This window comes from Bicyclus anynana, chromosome 19 (assembly GCF_947172395.1).
Source record: "Bicyclus anynana chromosome 19, ilBicAnyn1.1, whole genome shotgun sequence".
Classification (NCBI taxonomy): domain Eukaryota; kingdom Metazoa; phylum Arthropoda; class Insecta; order Lepidoptera; family Nymphalidae; genus Bicyclus; species Bicyclus anynana.
Genome location: NC_069101.1, coordinates 10,826,005 through 10,844,846, shown reverse-complemented (window position 1 = coordinate 10,844,846; position 18,842 = coordinate 10,826,005). Strand labels below are relative to the sequence as shown.

Genomic DNA, 18,842 nt, shown 5'->3' with positions numbered 1-18,842 from the left:
ATAAAATTAATTATAGACTAGAATACTTACACTTATCTAGTTAAGTATTTGTTTTTTGTATCTTGCAAAAGTTTTGTGTAACTAAGCTGAAGTCACAGCGTTTTTGAATCTAGCCAAAGTTACAAAAAGTAACTAATTGGATATCTGAGTACCAAGATATCCATTTAATAGGTCTGTGACGATTAATTAGTGTACCAATTTTCATTACTTACCTAATGAATAAATAAAAATTACAAAATAATTTACAAGCTTGGGCAGGCCGATAAATTGTATTTGTAATGCCGTTTCTTAGCTAGTCATGTATTGTCATCAGAGCTCAGAGCGTGTGCAAAATTTCACCCTAATCGAAGACCGGGAAGTAGGTCAAATTAAGAATCCAAGATTTTCTTACATACATAGTTACAAGTGAAGCTAATATAAAGCGTGTAATAAAAAAAGGTGAAATCTTAATAAATACAACAAAGTATATGAGATCGAACGTAGAATAAAGACATAAATAACCATCATACTACATACTCGTAACACAACAATAGAGATGTAACTACTTGTATTGATCGTAAAGATCCCAGAAATATAGGATTTACGCTCAACGTTTAGTAACGGTCAATTTGGTCCTAGTCACCCATTGTACAGACGAAGGTGACTAGGTCATTCAGCTGGAATGACCGGAATGGGGAACAGTTCGTACGCCGACAATGACCGCATTCATTATAATGGATAAGCCATAAAATATTCATAATTCGCACAACAATGAAATCATCCGAATCAATGCACCCCTCGATAAATATGTGTAATAAACATGTTATTATGCTCGCTGCCTAAAAATACTACCCAAATACTAATAAACATGGTGCAGTGCGCATTCGTGTATGAATTGTATGGTATTTTGTTTGTACATACTATATTTGTGGAATATGTATCGCGGACTTATGTTTAGCTAGACTCCGTTTTTCAAAATAATAGTATGATTTTTTTTCATAGGATAAATAAGGAATAAGTACACTATATGTTAAAATATAATCTTAATTACATTTAATATTCGTACACAATTAAGGTTGCCTGTGTAATTATTATCTTATTAGTAATTAATAATTTTAATATATTTTTTAAATTACTTACAGTATTTTTAGTCTCTAGGAGTAGGATGCCCTGAGAGATGTTGCGATGGTTCTTACTATAAAAATACTGTAAACTGCATATTATGACATACTAGATTACGCCCGCGACTTCGTCTGCGTGGAATTCAGTTTTCAAATCTTGCACAAACCATAGATTTTCGGGATAAAAGTAGTCTACGTGTTAATCCAGGGTATTATTTATCTTTGTTTTAAATTTCCGCCAAATCGGTTTAGTAGTTGCAGCGTCAAAGAGTAACAAAACAAACATCCATACAAACTTTCGCGTTTGTAATATTAGTAGGACTTCGCATTAGTACGCTTCTAAATAATATAAAATTATAACTTCACTACTTACTCGTAAAGTAATACAGTGCAATGATTGACGTTGTAGGGGCACCCCTACTCAAACAAATATAGGTTAAATTCGACACTGAGCGGCTGAACGATCCCCTGGGGGTGCCCCTACAACGTCAATCAATTGCACTGATAGACTCCATAAGCTCGTTATAACAATATCAAAAACCAGTTCCACCGTCTGCCAGATTAAAATACACATATAAAATTATAACGATGATTCATGTAATTGTTGCACATGTTATAAAATATTAAGCTTATCGCCTATTAGTCCGCTTCGCACGCAATTTTTGTCGTGTCACAAAGATTTAATGCATTCTTGCTTGTTCTTAAAACTTTCTAAGTAATAAAGTACTAGATTCACTTTAAAGTGAAAAAATACATTTACATTACATTACAGATCAATTACGTTTATGTTAGAGAGATTTGCCGATGCTGTTTCGTGTTATAAAATCTATGTACTATAGTAATGTCCGCAATTCACTTTATTAGCGTCTTTCGAGTCGAAATTTTTGATATAGATATTTATTGTAATTACCGAATATGTATGTTCGATTTTGAAGTCTTTAAATAATTGAATTACTTTCAGAGCGATAATTCTCTAAATAGAGTGACACCTCGCAAAGCACGCCATGTTCTTGTATTTTACTGGCACTATGACACCGGAAAACAGTGAGAACTAAGCACTGTTCTACTACCTACTCTGTGTGTGTCTGTACTCTGTGTCTTGTCATAAAGAACTTGTGCCAGAACTTGTCACATCTACATAACACAATCAGCATTATCATCACATCAGTAAATGGATATCAACTATTAGATAACTTGTTGTAGGGATTTCCAAACACAGAACGTACTGGCACTATTCGACAAACAAATTATTTGAATTTGATTATTTCTGTATTATAACCAGTGGAAGACCTACGTAAAAAGCTGGAAGCTGGATAAGGACATAACGCAGAATGCTTCGCATAAGCTGGACGGCGAAAGTGTCTAACATCGAGATTCTTGCCAGAATTCAGAAGAAGACTGAGCTTGTTAAAACCATCAAGCAGCAAAAGATATCGTACCTAGAGCATATTTTGCGACACGATAGATACCGTTTGCTTCAAACCATCATGATGGGCAAGATTGCAGGAAAAAGAGGAAGAAGAAAGAAGTCCTGGCTACGAAACATACGGGAGTGGACTAACATAAAGACAGCCGAAGAACTTTTCCGCCTAGCCATGGACAAGAAAGCCGACCTTCAGTAATGGAGAGGCAACTAAGAATAAGTATTATAACTTATTGCTTTAGCATGGTCTATGCTACGGTGTAAAATGGGCAAGGAGAGTTTCTACGGTGTAAAATGGGCAAGCAGAGTTTCTACGGTGTAAAATGGGCAAGCAAAGTTTGCAAATTACTTGCGTCCAATGCGTGCGGGTGGCTCAAATGTGCGTTGAGCACTTTTTTCTGTCATCTCATTGCTATTAATTTGATCTCATGCCAGTCAACCAACAAAAAAATTATCTCGTAATAAATCTCGCAGATGCTTTTTGTATTGAAAACAAAAAGCGTTAATAAAATATGTTGAATAGTTTATTGATCGAATAACGTGTAAGTTGTGTTGCGTAAGCCAGTTATTACACAGGTCAGCAACATTGGTAATGTATAATTATTGTATTCTGAACAAGGGATAATTGCATATTGATTCGGCGTAGAGCTTTGAAGTTGACAGTTGAAGGTGATAATAGTAAAACAATTAAAGTAAGCAGTAAGTAGTAGATTACAGATAACTGAGAGCCAAAGTCCCTCTACCACCTATCGCATTTATTTAATCTAAGTTAATTATGTGTTCACAAGTAGGTAGGTATATATTATGCCTAGATAGACCATTATGAGATGAGAAGGCGGAGGATCGTGTGGTGGCGCGCTCTCGGAAAGGCCATGTCCAGCAGTGGACCAATACAGGCAGTTGATGAGGCCATTATGGTTGTAGTTAGACTAAGAGAGACAATTTTTTTGTTATAAACTAGCTTTACGGCTCTGAGTTCTAGCCTTGTTAAACCTTAAGACAGACAGTACCGCTCATAAATATTTTGAATATTTCCTAAATGTACCTATATCAAATTTGTGGTACTAAAATAGTAAGTACTAAATGTAGTTTTTTTTTTTTATCCTTTACAAGTTAGCCCTTGACTACAATCTCACCTGATGGTAAGTGATGATGCAGTCTAAGATGGAAGCGAGCTAACTTGTTAGGAGGAGGATGAAAATCCACGCTCCTTTCGGTTTCTACACGACATCGTACCGGAACGCTAAATCGCTTGGCGGTACGTCTTTGTCGGTAGGGTGGTAACTAGCCACGGCCGATGCCTCCCACCAGCCAGACCTGGACAAATTAAGAAAACCTCAATCAGCCCAGCCGGGGATCGAACCCAGGACCTCCGTCTTGTAAGTCCACTGCGCATACCACTGCGCCAAGGAGGCCGTCAAAACAGTTACTTTATCCAGCTTCTATTCTTCATTTAATAGGTATAGCACGCAATAAACATAACGACAAAATTACATAAAAACAATTTTACCGTTTCATCATAAATGGAACATAACAACGCTCTATTTTCGAGAATTGTTAGCAAGTGAACAATTTTTTTATTAAACAAAAATCACTATAGAATTAAAATCGATCGATAAACCCCAAGATTAACGAGCGACTAACAAAGCGCACATTGACAGACATCATAGATCCCTACAACGGAATAAAACTACCTCGTAAATTGTACCCCTTACAACGATTTTACTGCTGGACCAATAAATAAACTTGCCTGATTGTGGGGAGCTCGGTAGAAACAGCAGGATTCAATAATAGCTATATTACTTTAGACGCAACGCGTGCTCAGAGAGCTGTTTATTGGTACGTTCAGATAAGGCCGAGCACACGCGTACGGCAAAGACATGGCTTAGTCAATTTGACTGGGAGTATTGTTAGCTGTAGCATATAGGCAGCAGATACACGTATTTAAATCACGGTGATATACGTTTAAATTTAGAAAAAAAAAATATTTTACGGTTAACAAAAATTGCAGTGGAATATTATAAATCTTTTTAACAGTTGTGGTTTGTTACAGTACCATAACTGTGGAATTCTACTAATAGGTTTTAAAAGCAGTTTTTAATTATTTACTTATACTTTAGTACTACTAAGAGTGTTTATAACACGTTACATTCAAATTGGTTAATTGTTAAAGATTTCACAAGCTATTAATCGCTCGTAAAATTATTAATTAACCTAAAGCTTTATAGTTTATTTATATACCTACGAGTACGTCATTATTTGTTACAATTTTAAATCCTTCATCCAACCAAAAATAGCTAAAAGAGATTAACATGACAAAAAAGCCAAAATAAAATTTTTTTGATAGTCAACTTCTGAATCTTTTTCAAACCGTCATTATTCCATAAAGCAAATAGTACATGTCATAAAAAGTCTCCAATTCTCCGCAGCCCTAACGTACGATGCAATAGCGAATAGCATCCACGAAGGTAACCTAAAATTATTTGGCACAGTGATTGAAACCCTCAATGACAGATGGCAAACACAATAGGCGTATACAACGCACCATTGTTAGACCAATTTCCTATCGAAATGCTCTAGGGGCATTTTTGCGTATTCATCCTATTCCTCTCTATATTTCCGCAATACAAGCTGTCGGATTAATAGCGATTATTGATTATGATTATGACACTCGTGAATAATTGGACTGGTCGAATATTTTGTGGAGTCATGGTTAATTATTTCATAATATTAACACGACAACTGAGTATTATTATTAGACAAGCGCTTAACAGCTAATTGTGTAGTTGAATATTAAATAATACCTAAAAATTATATTTAGTTGAACGATTCATAAAACTAATTAAATTAAACAAATTCTAATATGAAATAAAGAATACACTGAAATGTACTTGAATTTTATTTTATTATTACTTTTATTTAAGCATTTAACTGCTTTTACCTAATTAGTTTCCACAAAAACTGAAATGTAATTATTATTACGAATACGATATTTGTTTTTTCTAATTTTTTATTAAACTTTGGGTTTTTATTAAAACTATGCATATATTTTAATACATCACTAGGTTACAATAATTTTGTTTAGATATTTAATAATAATTGATGTTTCAAAGATTTGTTGGAGAATTTTATATGTTATAACAAAACATATTATTGTTTATCAAAGTTAAAATATCAGTATACGAATAAAAAGAGCGACGTAACAATTAATAAGAGATACCAATCTTAGCCAAGAGTGTGAAATGTGTAATTAATTAGATAGAAAATGTTTCGTACGCCTGAGTGAATACGATTCAGAGTCGGGTCCATCACATGGAAAAAGTAAAAGTGAAAACTGTACAAAGATTAGTTTCTGTACAGAGAGAAATTTGCAATACTGTTTCTAGCTATAATATACCAGACACCCTGCGTATTATCCGTGTGGTTCTTATTCCCGAGGAAATACGGGGATATATAGGTGAAAGAATTTTTAAAATCGATCTAGTAGTTTTGCCTATTCGTTACAAACAAACAATCAAAAAATCTAATCTTAACTCTTTATAATATAATTTTTTTATAAATTTAATGAATTAGAATGCTTACGTTTACCATCCCATGTAACTAACTGACTGATTTACATAATTGCAAAATTCTCAAACCAAAACAATGCATTTCGTTTCTAAGACAACTTTCTTTTGTTACTAAATCGTCATTACTTGACATTTATTTATTTATTGAGATTAAATATAATATAAAGAATTAGTCAAGGACAATATCAAAATAGATAAAACATTATGTTTAGATACGGGTGAAAATATTGGACCTGTAATTTTAGGTATAAGGGTAGGTTTCATAAAATTTTTAATCCTCGGATAGTTTAACGTAAGATTTGTCACTTTATGTCGATTGTCAAATGAAAAAACTTGTAAATAAGCTATTCGACAATATATTATTATGGTTATGAAACCAGCCTAATAAATTCCTAGAGCTTATAAAAGAGATTTTTTTAATAAAACTTGGGGGTGTAATTATTTTGTCTTATAAATTTAATAAATGACACTTTTGCATCGTAACAATAAATATCAGTAACACGACGCTCGTACCTAATTTATTGTTCAGTCAGAGACTTAATCACAGAGAACAAATTTCTTTCAGATAGCGTGAGATGAATTCAACTTTCTATTACAAACAATTTGTATAGTATCATTACTTAACTACAATTTATGACTTAATCTTATACATTTCTTAGTTAGCATATACATCTTTCGTGTTATCTAAATGTTATATTAGAAGTTTATTTTTCAAAATAATCTTCGTGGACCGGTACATTTTTGCATGCTTTTTAGCATGTTTTTATCTGCCAGTCGATTTGATCGATTGATAGCTAATTTAGTCTCTCTTTTTAGTATAACGGTCAATTTAAACTCTAGTACTATATTTATTTACTTGTCTCGTTCGTTCAAATTCGCTGCCATGCAATTTAGTGTTCCAGTATAATGCAGTGTAGAAGCCAATTAGATGTATGGGTCTATACAACTGTCATACTCCTACCAACTTAACGCGTTCCACTCAAGATTAGTCACCATTAGATCGTAATATGAAATTATACGGTAGTATAATTTAATTAGTATATTTTTTTTAATTGCGCAATATTTCTAGTACTTAAATTCAAAAATACGATAGTAGTACCTCAGTTAATGTGTACAGACAAATGTATTATTTAGCTCTCTTGTGGTCAGATTTTCACTTGCGGTAAACTGTTTCGCAACCGCAATAACGCTGGAAATGTCAAATTAATTTAGGAAACATTTAATAATCATTTGATGGTACTTTATATAACAAAATGCCTTACCGTTACTTGGATTGCTACAAACATTTTATTTTCTGCGTATAACAATTTCGTTGAAAGGATATACGAATATCAGATTTTTCTACGTAAAATCATTCACAAGAGTCCTGAGATTATATCGATTTTCAGAAATACTGTTCGTTAGGCAAATATGACCTACTTCATAGCGAATAATACAAGAGCCTACAAGGACTCTCAATCGAACTCAGTTATCGGAACTTCGCAGTGTTCAGCAATGCTATCAAATTCTAGTATGTCGTTAAATGAAACTTCGTAAATGCCTTTGAAATAATTTTAATTATGTTTACTGATAAATGAAAATGATAACGGTATTACATATTGTTAAACATTGGACATAAATTCGGTTTTGAAAAGCTCGGTAGAGGAGGGTCCAACAAGTTACAAATAAAGTTAGATTCTGAATTGATGTAGGACACAGTAACTTTTATGCTCGCGGGACGTTCCTGATGGCTGAGCTAAAACATAGGTCGGTATAAAATTATGGCATTTGTTTCCAATTTTGTATATTTTCATTCTAAATTAAAAATATATGCAGTTTCGTGATTTGGAACCAAAATATGACAAGACGTTTTACCAATCACGACCCATCTAATATTTGGTTGAAAAACCCAAGTAACTGTTATGTTTCGAGAAGATCTTTGACCACTATTGTTTAAAAGTAAAACATTGTTACTGTAATGTGTTTTACGTGACATAGAATGTGATGCTATTATTGTTTACATTATCGAATGCAGTGAAAGTGAATTAGGTACAGCTGTATCTATGATTCACGGGTAATTTGCCGTATTGACTTTCCTTTTGTGGCCAAATGGGGCGTATACAGCAATAGGCCTATGTAATAAAAAGTAACATATGAAATATCCATCAGAAATTTTATGAATTGAAAATTAGAGATGAAATACTCCTTGTTGCAAATTGCCGAATGTTTATAATAAGATACTAGAACTTTTATAAAGAAACACATAAAAAATATGGATTTCATATATTGATGTAACACGAATGTTTACAATAAGATACCAGAACTTTATAAACACATTAAAACATATTGATTGCATATCGATGTAACAGTTGACCTTATTTTGACCACAGAGTACTATAAAATTTTTAATAACAATAGAGGTTATATTCCAATAAATTGGCTATATTAGAATGAAGTTAAAGTACTTAGAGTGGTAAATGTGTTCGTGGGCGAAGCCCAGTGATTCATGGCGGACAGACGTCCCACTTGACTACACGAGAATGGACAGAAGACAAAGATTTAAAGGACAATATTTCCCGTCAATACTCAGTGTCCCTTGATGTTTCTATTGTGTGGAGATAAGGAAATTTATTGCAGCATTCGTGAGGTTAAGGAATATGCTTGTATGATTTTCGTTAAATATGCTAAGACAACATTTATCTCGAATCTTCATGTAACATACTTGTACATGTATGGATTTTTGTAATCGTTGGTTATCTTTTATGAATTCTTATAATATAATCGACCACTTGTGCTTGATAAATTCATTAGCTAAAAATGCTGCGCACATAATGAAGTCGTTGTTAATTGCCATAAATATTATCCGTTTTACTACCAAGCTTCTTATCTGATTCATTCTTAAGTTATTTTTCTCAGAAGTCTCATACTTTTCTAATTATTATTATAACATGGTGCTGGAAATATAAAGTTTTATGGGAATGTATAACTTTTTATTTCTTTTTCAGGTTAATTGCTTAATCAGACTGTTAATGTTCCAACGTAAATTTGGTGTGAGACAAAAATATAAAACTCTGTGTTTGTGTCTTTATTTAGTTAAATGTTTGTTGTCGTCATAAATTTCTAACCTGATTCAACCAATTGTGGATACATGAAGTTATTGATCATTAATTGGGATCAATTTAAATAATCCAATGACCGGAACGCAAAAAACAGTATCCAAGTAATGAGATGAATCATATACAAATGAAATTCTACGCCAACGGGACGTAGTAATTAATCGGATATGCCAGACGCCCAATCAATCATCGAACTCGAAAAGCCGCCGCTTGTGTTTATCTAGTTATGGCCATGCGGCTAATACGTTTGTTTTTACAACTTCACTTCTGAGAGGAAACAGCTTTTTGCATGGAAGTGTGCAGCTGGGCGACGCCATGCGTGCACATGCATATTCAAAGATCAGTTTCCATTTCGCGTGCGTAATCGGAAACGCGCCAAAACGTTCAAAGTCAATAACCACTTTGTGCATTAAGTAATAAAGCTGGAAGTCGTACGAATTGACTTTGACGATGATTTATTCATTTATAAATTACTTATCAAAGAGGAAGAGGTAGCAAAAAAGGGAGAAAAAAAAGGCAAATATAAATACGCGTCAGAGTGTGACGGTAAAATACGAATGTAGCGGACATGTTGCGGAAATTGACGGATGTGTATTGCGGTAAGTATTGACAGGCGTGTCTTCTGAACTGTCGGATAATAAATTTGATATTGTAGTGTTTTAATAATCTGCTATGATTGTTCTTGCTTTTAATTAAGACTCGACTACGATGTCACATATTAGTAGACGGCTAGCGAATGCCCGCGATTTCATAACAAGTCCCGTAAGAACCTTGCATTGTTCCTGGATATAAAGTAGCCTATGGTCTGCTCCAAATTCTATTTATTAATTTCCTATTTATCTCAGTACCAAATCTAAAACGGTTCAGCGGCTTCTGTCGGCGCCGTGAAAGGTGACAGAGAGACAGACAAACTTACTTTCTTTACTTACTTTAAAATATTAGTAGGTATTACGGAAATTGTTGTTCTACAGCCCGGACTTGGGTACTCATTCCAAATACTCAGATTCCACGACTAAGAAAAACTGAAACAAAAATATTTTATTTTGTGTCCGTATTCTTGGACTCGAACCCGGGATTTCATGAACGTTGAACAGTAGTCAATTTATACAAAGCCACAATATAATACCAGTCAGCAGAACTAATATAGTCAAAGTATTTAGAGACTACCAACGAACTAGAAACTAGATACTTACCTACGTACCTACATCAATCGATCGTGTATCTTTTTCATATTCTGATAATGAGATCTGTCAATGAACTGTCATCCGTGGGGGGCATTACGGAGAATCGATGACATGTGGTAGATGTCATTAGAAGCTCGGCTTGACACATTATTTGTTTATTTTATTCTCGTCGGGACTGTGTGGGGAGCGTTATTGTACATTTTTATTGTGCCTATTTGAACTCTACAAGAATGCCATAATTATGTACTTAAGTAGATTATAACTTAATACATATAGTGTTTCAATACCGGGTATGATTGCAAGAGTAATTAAAAATATAAATGCCTACCTACCCCCCAAAAATTAATTATTATTAAATAGAGTTTTTAACCGTATTTCTGTACTGAAACAAAAAGGTTTGGACCGTACTTTCAACGCCTGTTTTTCTTGCCATATACCTCTATATTAGGTAGCTATCTGAGAAAATGACAATTCTACATAAGTAACACCTACATACAAATCCGTCAATATTATTCGATAGGTCACTCTATTATACTATCATGATAATTATCAGTCTAATTGCAAGGCCCATTAGGACCTAAGGACTAGGCCTTATAGAAGAGAGGAATATAGCCTAGAACCCGTCACCCTGCACATATGCGGGAGGCGGGCTTAAGGTGACAATGTTGCACTCTGTTACGATCACTATCAGATATTAATGATAACAGCATCTTACCGGAGTGTACCGCTACCAACATCTCAACTCCGGGCTTGCCACTTTGTACAAGTAAAAGAAAGGCTCTTAATTTTAGAAATTCACGATTCGAACTAAGGACCTCATGATACGAAGGCATACGGACTCACCACTGAATCATGCGCAGTTAGTTCAGGAATACGTAAACCCATATAAGTTTCTTATAGACATAAGTATTAGGTACAATCACCCATGCGTACGGTTATATTTGAATAGTAATGAATTTATCGTAACGATGTTGGTACTAAACAAATGAATTACAAATTAGGCGATGATATTTAAATATGTAAACGTTGTTCCTATCAGTTATGTGGGCTATACATAACATTGATATAACAGAGGAAATCGACCGGAACAGAAGGAATTGTATCATATACATTTAAAGTAGGTAGATAAATAATTAACCCTATCTAAAATTGACAATAGTGATTTTTTATGAGATTGGAGAGAAAGTTGTACACACATCGCAATGCTTTATTATAGATTTTTTCATGATTGTGTTTAAATATATTAAAAAGCACTCAAAAAACCATGCAATTTTTAACGAAAAAATAAGTAAGTACCTAAATTGCAAATGCATTTGTTAACCAAAATAGTCACTAACCTGTTAAAAACACTGACGATCACCATACTAAAACAATCCAGCCACAAAAACTAATGAGTTATTATTATGAGCAATCCATCAAATTTTTTAAATCTTGAACACGCACATTATCACTGAGTGGTCCATTTTATCAAATTCGAAATTCAAAGTCCGACACTCGTGACTGCATCGATCGGACGAGCGACGCAACCTCACCTTACAGCGATCGGGCATCAACTGAATTTTTGAGTGACGCTTCTATGGTTCTGATTGGTTGACGTTCGTAAACTCGGCGGTTGTTCGATGCGCTTGCGGCGAAGATGCAGCGGGCTACCGATCAGCGGTACGTATCCATCATATAAAATTAACAAATAGGGTTAGAGGGTTCAATATATTCTTATTCAAATATGGCGGTGTCAAAATTAACAAGATGAGTAGGCATGAAGTGTTCATGATGAATAGATAAAAATTGTATAGAGTTTTTTGAACTGTTAGTGTAAAAAAATATATTTCGTATGGTTATAAAATGTCATTGCTTAAAATAATAAAGAATTACAAAAGCTAAACACTTAGGTAACTAATTACCTAGATAAGTACCTACATATTATACCTAATGTTGATTTACCTAATATGTCGTCTTTTATTTTTGTATTAAGTATATCCTACTTAAACACAAAAATTCTCTTAGTTTCTAATCTTCTTAGAATAGCTTTAATAATCAGCCATTAAGTTCAACTAAACTACTTACCACTATTTGATCACTAATTTAATTTATTAGGTAATTGTTCCAGAAGTTTTGGCAGACTGGGAAACTTGACACATCTTTAAAACTTACAATATAGACTTTATTTATTGGCTTTAGTTATCTTGAACCACAATAAAATGTACTTTGTTTGGTCTCTAAGTTTTATTTCTGACAAGTTCTACAAGTTTGATTTGTTTCATGATTCTAGTAGATAACTGATGGCAAAGATTTTTTCAACCTGTCCTTGGCTGATGGTAACAGCCTCATTGCTCCAGTGTTTAGCTTAAGTATATAGCCTCGGATCATAGGTTCGAGTCTTGGATCAAGCTATGAAATGTTAAGTACTTTTCTTCTTCATTTAGCAGCTTGAACCAGGAAGTTAGTAATGTTAAATTGGCCTTGCCTCAAAGAGCATGTTAAGTCGTCGGTTCCGATATTAATTAATGTTCTAACAGAGATTGTTAAGTACCCACTTTTATAAGAAGAGAGGTCCAAGCTATTAAATGTACCAAGGCTTCATAGATTTGGAACCAGTAGCAACTAAAACGACATATTTATGCCGAATGCAAAACCACTGGCCCAACAAAGGGCCGGCCTGTATGCCGTTATTGAAGGTAACGTATTCCTTCAATACATAGTCCATAGGTTACCGGGGCATTATTAGTCTTGTGTTAAGTCAATGTATCTTGCTGGTGCTAGACGCCTGTTCACTGGGTCTGACTATGGTATAATGAGTATTTTTTTTCTTTTTCAGCAGTAGTTAAAATGCCCCCATGATCGTTACGCGACATTTCACTTTAAAGCAGCGTGGTTTATTAAATGTACCAGGGCTTCATAGATGCGGAACTAGTAGCAACAAAAACGGCATGTTTATGCCGAATGCAAAACCACTGGCCCAACCAAGGGCTGCAGCCTGTATGCCGTTACTTAGGCAATGTATTCCATAAGTTCACCGGGATATCATTAGTGGTGTGCTAGTCACTGTATCTTACTGAATCTACACGCCTCTTCACTAGGCCTGACTTTGAAATAATGAATATTTTGCTAAGTATTTCAGCAGTAGGTAGCTAAAAATATGTCCGTAAATCGAAGAGTACTAGGACTTCATAAATGCGGAATCAGTAGCAACTAAAACGATATGTTTATGCCGAATGCAAAACCACTGGCCCAACAAAGGGCTGCAGCCTGTATGCCGTTACTTAGGTAATGTATTCCACAGTTCACCGGGGTATCATTAGTCGTGTGTTAGTCACTGTAACTTGCTGATGCTGCACGCCTATCACTAGGTCTGACTATAAAATAATGAGTATTTTTCTATTTCAGCAGTAGGTAGCTAAAATGTCCGTACATCGAAGAGTACTAGGACTTCATAGATGCGGAACCAGTAGCAACTAAAGCGACGTGTTTATGTCGGATGCAAAACCATTGGCCCAAAAAAAGGCTGCAGCCTGTATGCCGTTACTTAGGTAATGTATTCCACAGTTCACCGGAGCATCATTAGTCGTGTGTTAGTCACTGTATCTTACTGATGCTACACGCCTCTTCACTAGGTCTGACTATGAAATAATGAATATTTTTCTATTTCCGCAGTAGGTAGCTAAAATGTCCGTACATCGAAGAATACTAGGACTTCATAGATGCGGAACCAGTAGCAACTAAAACGATATGTTTATGCCGAATGCAAAACCACTGGCCCAACAAAGGGCTGCAGCCTGTACGCCGTTACTTAGGTAATGTATTCCACAGTTCACCGGGGCATCATTAGTCGTGTGTTAGTCACTGTATCTTGCTGATGCTACACGCCTCTTCACTCCGTTTCGCGACGCATACTAATGTGGCACGATAATCTACTCGTAGCTGGAGACCTCCCTAAGTACCTTCACGCAAACAGGAATGTATTGTTGAATGCTTTTAGCTTTGCTTGGAACTATTGGCGATAATACCATTTACGTACGAACTATATATTTTTTTTCTAATACAAGTTAACCCTTGCGATCTAACCTGATGTTGAGTGAAGCAGTCTAAAGATGTTTGATGTACGTCTGTTAGGATGGTAAATAATTACGGACACCACGTGTGAATAATCTATATTGACTTGAGTCGGAAATCAAACCTAGATAATTCATTACCAAATTCGACGGAGAGGTCTTCCAAAATATAACATATAATAACTTTTGCTCTATTTTATAAAAATATCTTCGATGGTAAAATTATTAATGTCTATCTTTTATAGTCTCATAACAATAGTATAATAGTGTCCTTAAAGAATGCTAATCTATAGACCTACTTTGTCACATAGCATCAAACTAATATCATAAGAAACATATGCTAATAAGTATTATAAAAGCGAAAGTTTGTGTGCGATTTTGTTACTCCATCACGAGCTACCTACTTAAACAATTTGGATAATTTTGAGATAGAGAGAGATTATATACTGCATTACCATATATACTTACGCTACTTTTTATCCCAAATAAATCCATGATTTTGCGGAGGAAAATGAAATGAGAGAAAAGAGGATGGTAGGGGAGGAATTTTACACAAACGGAGTCGTAGGCTAGTATTAAATAAGTGAAACATTTACAGAAGTAATAGCCTTAAGCGAATCGTTAGTTTATTCGCCCTATTATGTCTCATATCGAGATAAAGTCTCCTAATTTGAGTGCGAGATGAAAAGATTATCGTGAATGGGGTCGGGAAGTCCCGCGGGTACGAAATCCGGGTCACTGTGCTGTGCGACCACCTGTGGACTTTTGAGGGTTATTAATGGTGAGGTTTTGTTTTCTATAGGGCTAATTGGAACGATAAAGTGCTTAATAGGTTTTTTGACATTTCTGGTGCAGTATTTATTTTTTTAGTGGATCATGGGTTGTCGTAAAATAAAGTAATAATAATGATTTTTTTTCTTAGTCTTTGTCCAAGTGAAAGCTTGTGTATGTATGTAGTATATGACAATCTATATATTCTATACTTATGATAAATCTGTAGAGAGGTCAATTGTGTACATGAAACATATTTTCAAAATAATTATCAGGGGGTGATTAGTGATCGATACTGATGCCAAAAATGCAATCAGTAAAATTTTTGTCTGTCTGTCTGTATGTTCGTTATAGAAACAAAACCACTTTAAAAATCTTAAACTACTTAAAATTTGACATTTACCTGGATCATGTTGATTTCACATTACGTACCAGCAACGACGACGCCAAGCGTTTCAGCGTTCCGGTACGATTTATGATAATAATAATCGGTTAAATACTGCACTTAATAGTTTTTTTTATACGATCATTTCCTTAAACATTAGCTAGTTCATTTAAAAGTTTCCAAGTAGGTAGCCACTTAACAGAATAAAAAAACCGGCCAGGTGCGTGTCGGCCACGCGCTGTATAGGGTTCCGTAGATTAAAAGAGCACTTTAAACTCTTAAAATGTAAAAATACCGACATCGATACATACTATCAATAACACAGACTATGGGAAACACAAGAAAAAATCTTTACATCTTGGGAAAATATTTTTTTTCAAATTTTCTTTCTACAAATTTATAGAATATAGACTATGCCAAAATTCAGTTCTAACAGAGTATGGGTTATCTTACTGACAACTTTATCTAATTAATTGCCAACTGACTTTGTATGCAATTGTAGTGTTCCGGAGTCTTTTAAGCTGGTTGACTATAATTCTTTAAATGGCAATTGCTAAGTAGCAATTATAGTTAGCTTAGCTGTTATAGTTTTCCTTCTTATTTCATTATATCCTACTTCTGTAATTTTTTTCACATATTCATAAACAACTTAGCAGGTAGAGCCCTCTCTACCTGCACTTGACAACAACAAAAATTTGCTCATAAAACCTTAATGAGTATTTTAAAAACGGATCCCCAAATCAAAAAATATTGGTAGTAGACCCGTCATACCTTTTAAAAAACTATCCAACGATACCCCACACTTTGAGATAAACGAGTAAAACAAAATCGCCCAATTTACATATAGGGGAGGCACCCTAAAAAAACATTTTTCAAGATTTTATTTTACGATTTTGTTAATGGCGAAATTTTAAGAGATTAGTAATATATACGGTGATAGATATGGTGGACTACGGAACCCTAAAAATCTCAAGTTTGTTTCGTAGAAACAATATTGTGTTAGAAATATTTCTTACAGCAACACCATATTAGGAACTGCTACTAATCGTTCCGGCCACTTATGGCACACGCCTACAATGTCGTAAGCGAAGCACGTGTGAAACCTGATTAAAACAAACACACGTGAACTTATTATAAGCTATAGCAGGAAACGATGCGAACTGCGAGCTTTATTGTCTACGACAAAGTTTAAAATTGAGAAATTGCACAACTTTAGATAATTGAAGTTTCATGTACTACCTATATTTTAGTTTAGACTGTTATGAGACTTAATCGCTAACTATGGGCCTCATAAAAAGAAGCAGTCACGCAGCGGGCGATGGAACGAGCTATAGAAATGAGTAGATACCAGTCACTGACATAGCTCATTGAGTCGCAAAGCTGAAGTGGCAAAGGGCGACTGGAAAACGTACTGCGCAGTGTTGGTCGACCTCCCCCAATAGTTGGACCGATGACATCAAGTAACAGGGAATTGCTGGATGTATTATGCAGCCCTGGCAAGTTTGCTGGTATCACAAGTCTCAAGTCTCAAGTCGTGGGCTTGTTTCTACGGTGCTCCTTGAAGCATACTGGTAAGTATGTTAAGAGTGATACCTAAGTATGATAATAAAGCATAACTTGATATTTCTATTAAGGTTACTTACCATCATACAGACAAAGACATAGGTACCATAGAGATATTTGACGCCCCCTGCAACTACTGACTGCACTCAATATACCTATTAAATAAACTATATTGATACACTGAAAATTTAGAGGTGGACACTGGACAGGATTCCAAACGTGTCTCAAACGGTGTATGAAAACATAATGAGATAACCTGCATACTTACCTGAGAATTTTCATAAGTCTCAACGGATGTGAAGTCTGCTAATCTGCATTGAGCCAGCGTGGTGGCCATTGGCCTAACCACTCTCATTCTGAGGGGAGACTCGTGCTCAACAGTGAGTAAGTGGGTTGTTAGTGATGATGATGAAAGTCATACACTTATCCCAGTTTGTATCACCAGTTAACGTCAGGTAAGATCGCATTCAAGCAATTCAATTCAAGTATTTCAATTCAAGTATTTTAATTCAAGTATTTCAATTCAAGTTTTATCAAAAACCAAATGGGGATGATGACTAGGTTTGAATATATTGATTTTTATGATACATTCGGGTAAATAGGGTCAATGTTAACTAATTTATACATAAAAAGCAAAGATTATCTGGATATTTGCAAAATAAATGAGATTATAAAATTTCAAAATCTATTAAAAATATTTTATCGTAATTAGATGAAAATTCATACAGTTTTAGCTTCCTTACATTAAATGTGACATTTTTTAATATATGAACTATAAGCATAAACGCACAAATAACAAAGATATTAGTAATTTTGTTTGAACGCGCATACAAATCTAACGATCACTACATTGCCTATGACGTCATTATTTCAAGCCATTTTGTATGGGGCGCTTTTCAGAGATCCGCGGCAGCGCCGCAAATCTGACTGTTTAAATCCCTGTAGCTTCGAAAGTAATGATCGCAGATACCCTGTTCCTTTTACAAAATTGCTTTACTATTAGTATACTCTTAATCTATACTAATATTATAAAGAGGTAAAGTTTGTAAGTTTGTAAGTTTGTCACATTTTTTAAATGGGGTAATCTTCGGAACTACTGGTCCGATTTCAAAAATTCTTTCACCAGTAGAATGCTACATTATCGGGGAGTGCTATAGGTTATATTTTATATTGGTATCATATATATTAGCCGATTTAACACAGTTTTTGTCATACAGGTCGGACTGAAAATCTTCTTAAGCAGACTTATTCGCATGCGCTGCCTTAACCATTGTGTAAAATTGAAATTAATGTATGGAGGCTTTGTGTATCTTTAAAAGTTCTACAAAAAAGTCCGCGACGCCGTATATCTATCTTCTATATATTAGCAGATATAGTACCTTTTGTGTTTTAAAAATTATTAATTTTATATACTTAGGTTTGCGTCATTATTTATGCTACTTAACTTAAATCCTTATCAAAATAAATTATTTAATAATTACAAGGATATTATGGAGATAAGATTTGCCCTTTATAGTATGTTAATTAGTTAAATAGTTTCGGAGATAATACAAAATTTCTAAAAGACGCAGATATCCCGCTACATGATGCCCCGCGCTTACAAGTACGTAGTTCCCGTTCCCGTGTGAATATGGAGATCAAACATAGCCTATGACACTCGCAAATAACTTAGCTTACTACTGGTAAAAGAATTTTCTAAATCG

At 34.5% G+C, this 18,842-nt stretch overlaps 1 protein-coding gene across 6 annotated transcripts in view; it reads right to left on the bottom strand.

Annotated features, from left to right (window-relative positions):
* LOC112045107 (rap1 GTPase-activating protein 1) overlaps positions 1-18,842 on the bottom strand; it is a 391,775-nt gene that overhangs the window by 220,241 nt on the left and 152,692 nt on the right. For 2 of the 6 annotated variants that reach the window (XM_052887387.1, XM_052887393.1), the window contains exon 1: positions 11,709-11,933. The exons of 3 other annotated variants lie outside the window; for them this stretch is intronic. Coding sequence is in view for 1 of the 3 variants with exons in the window: in XM_052887393.1 (XP_052743353.1) it covers positions 11,709-11,734 (26 nt within the window). In the remaining 2 variants the exon portion in view is untranslated. Of the gene's footprint in view, positions 1-11,708; positions 11,935-18,842 lie in introns of those variants that run through there. One more of the 6 variants, XM_052887394.1, reaches the window with a different exon arrangement.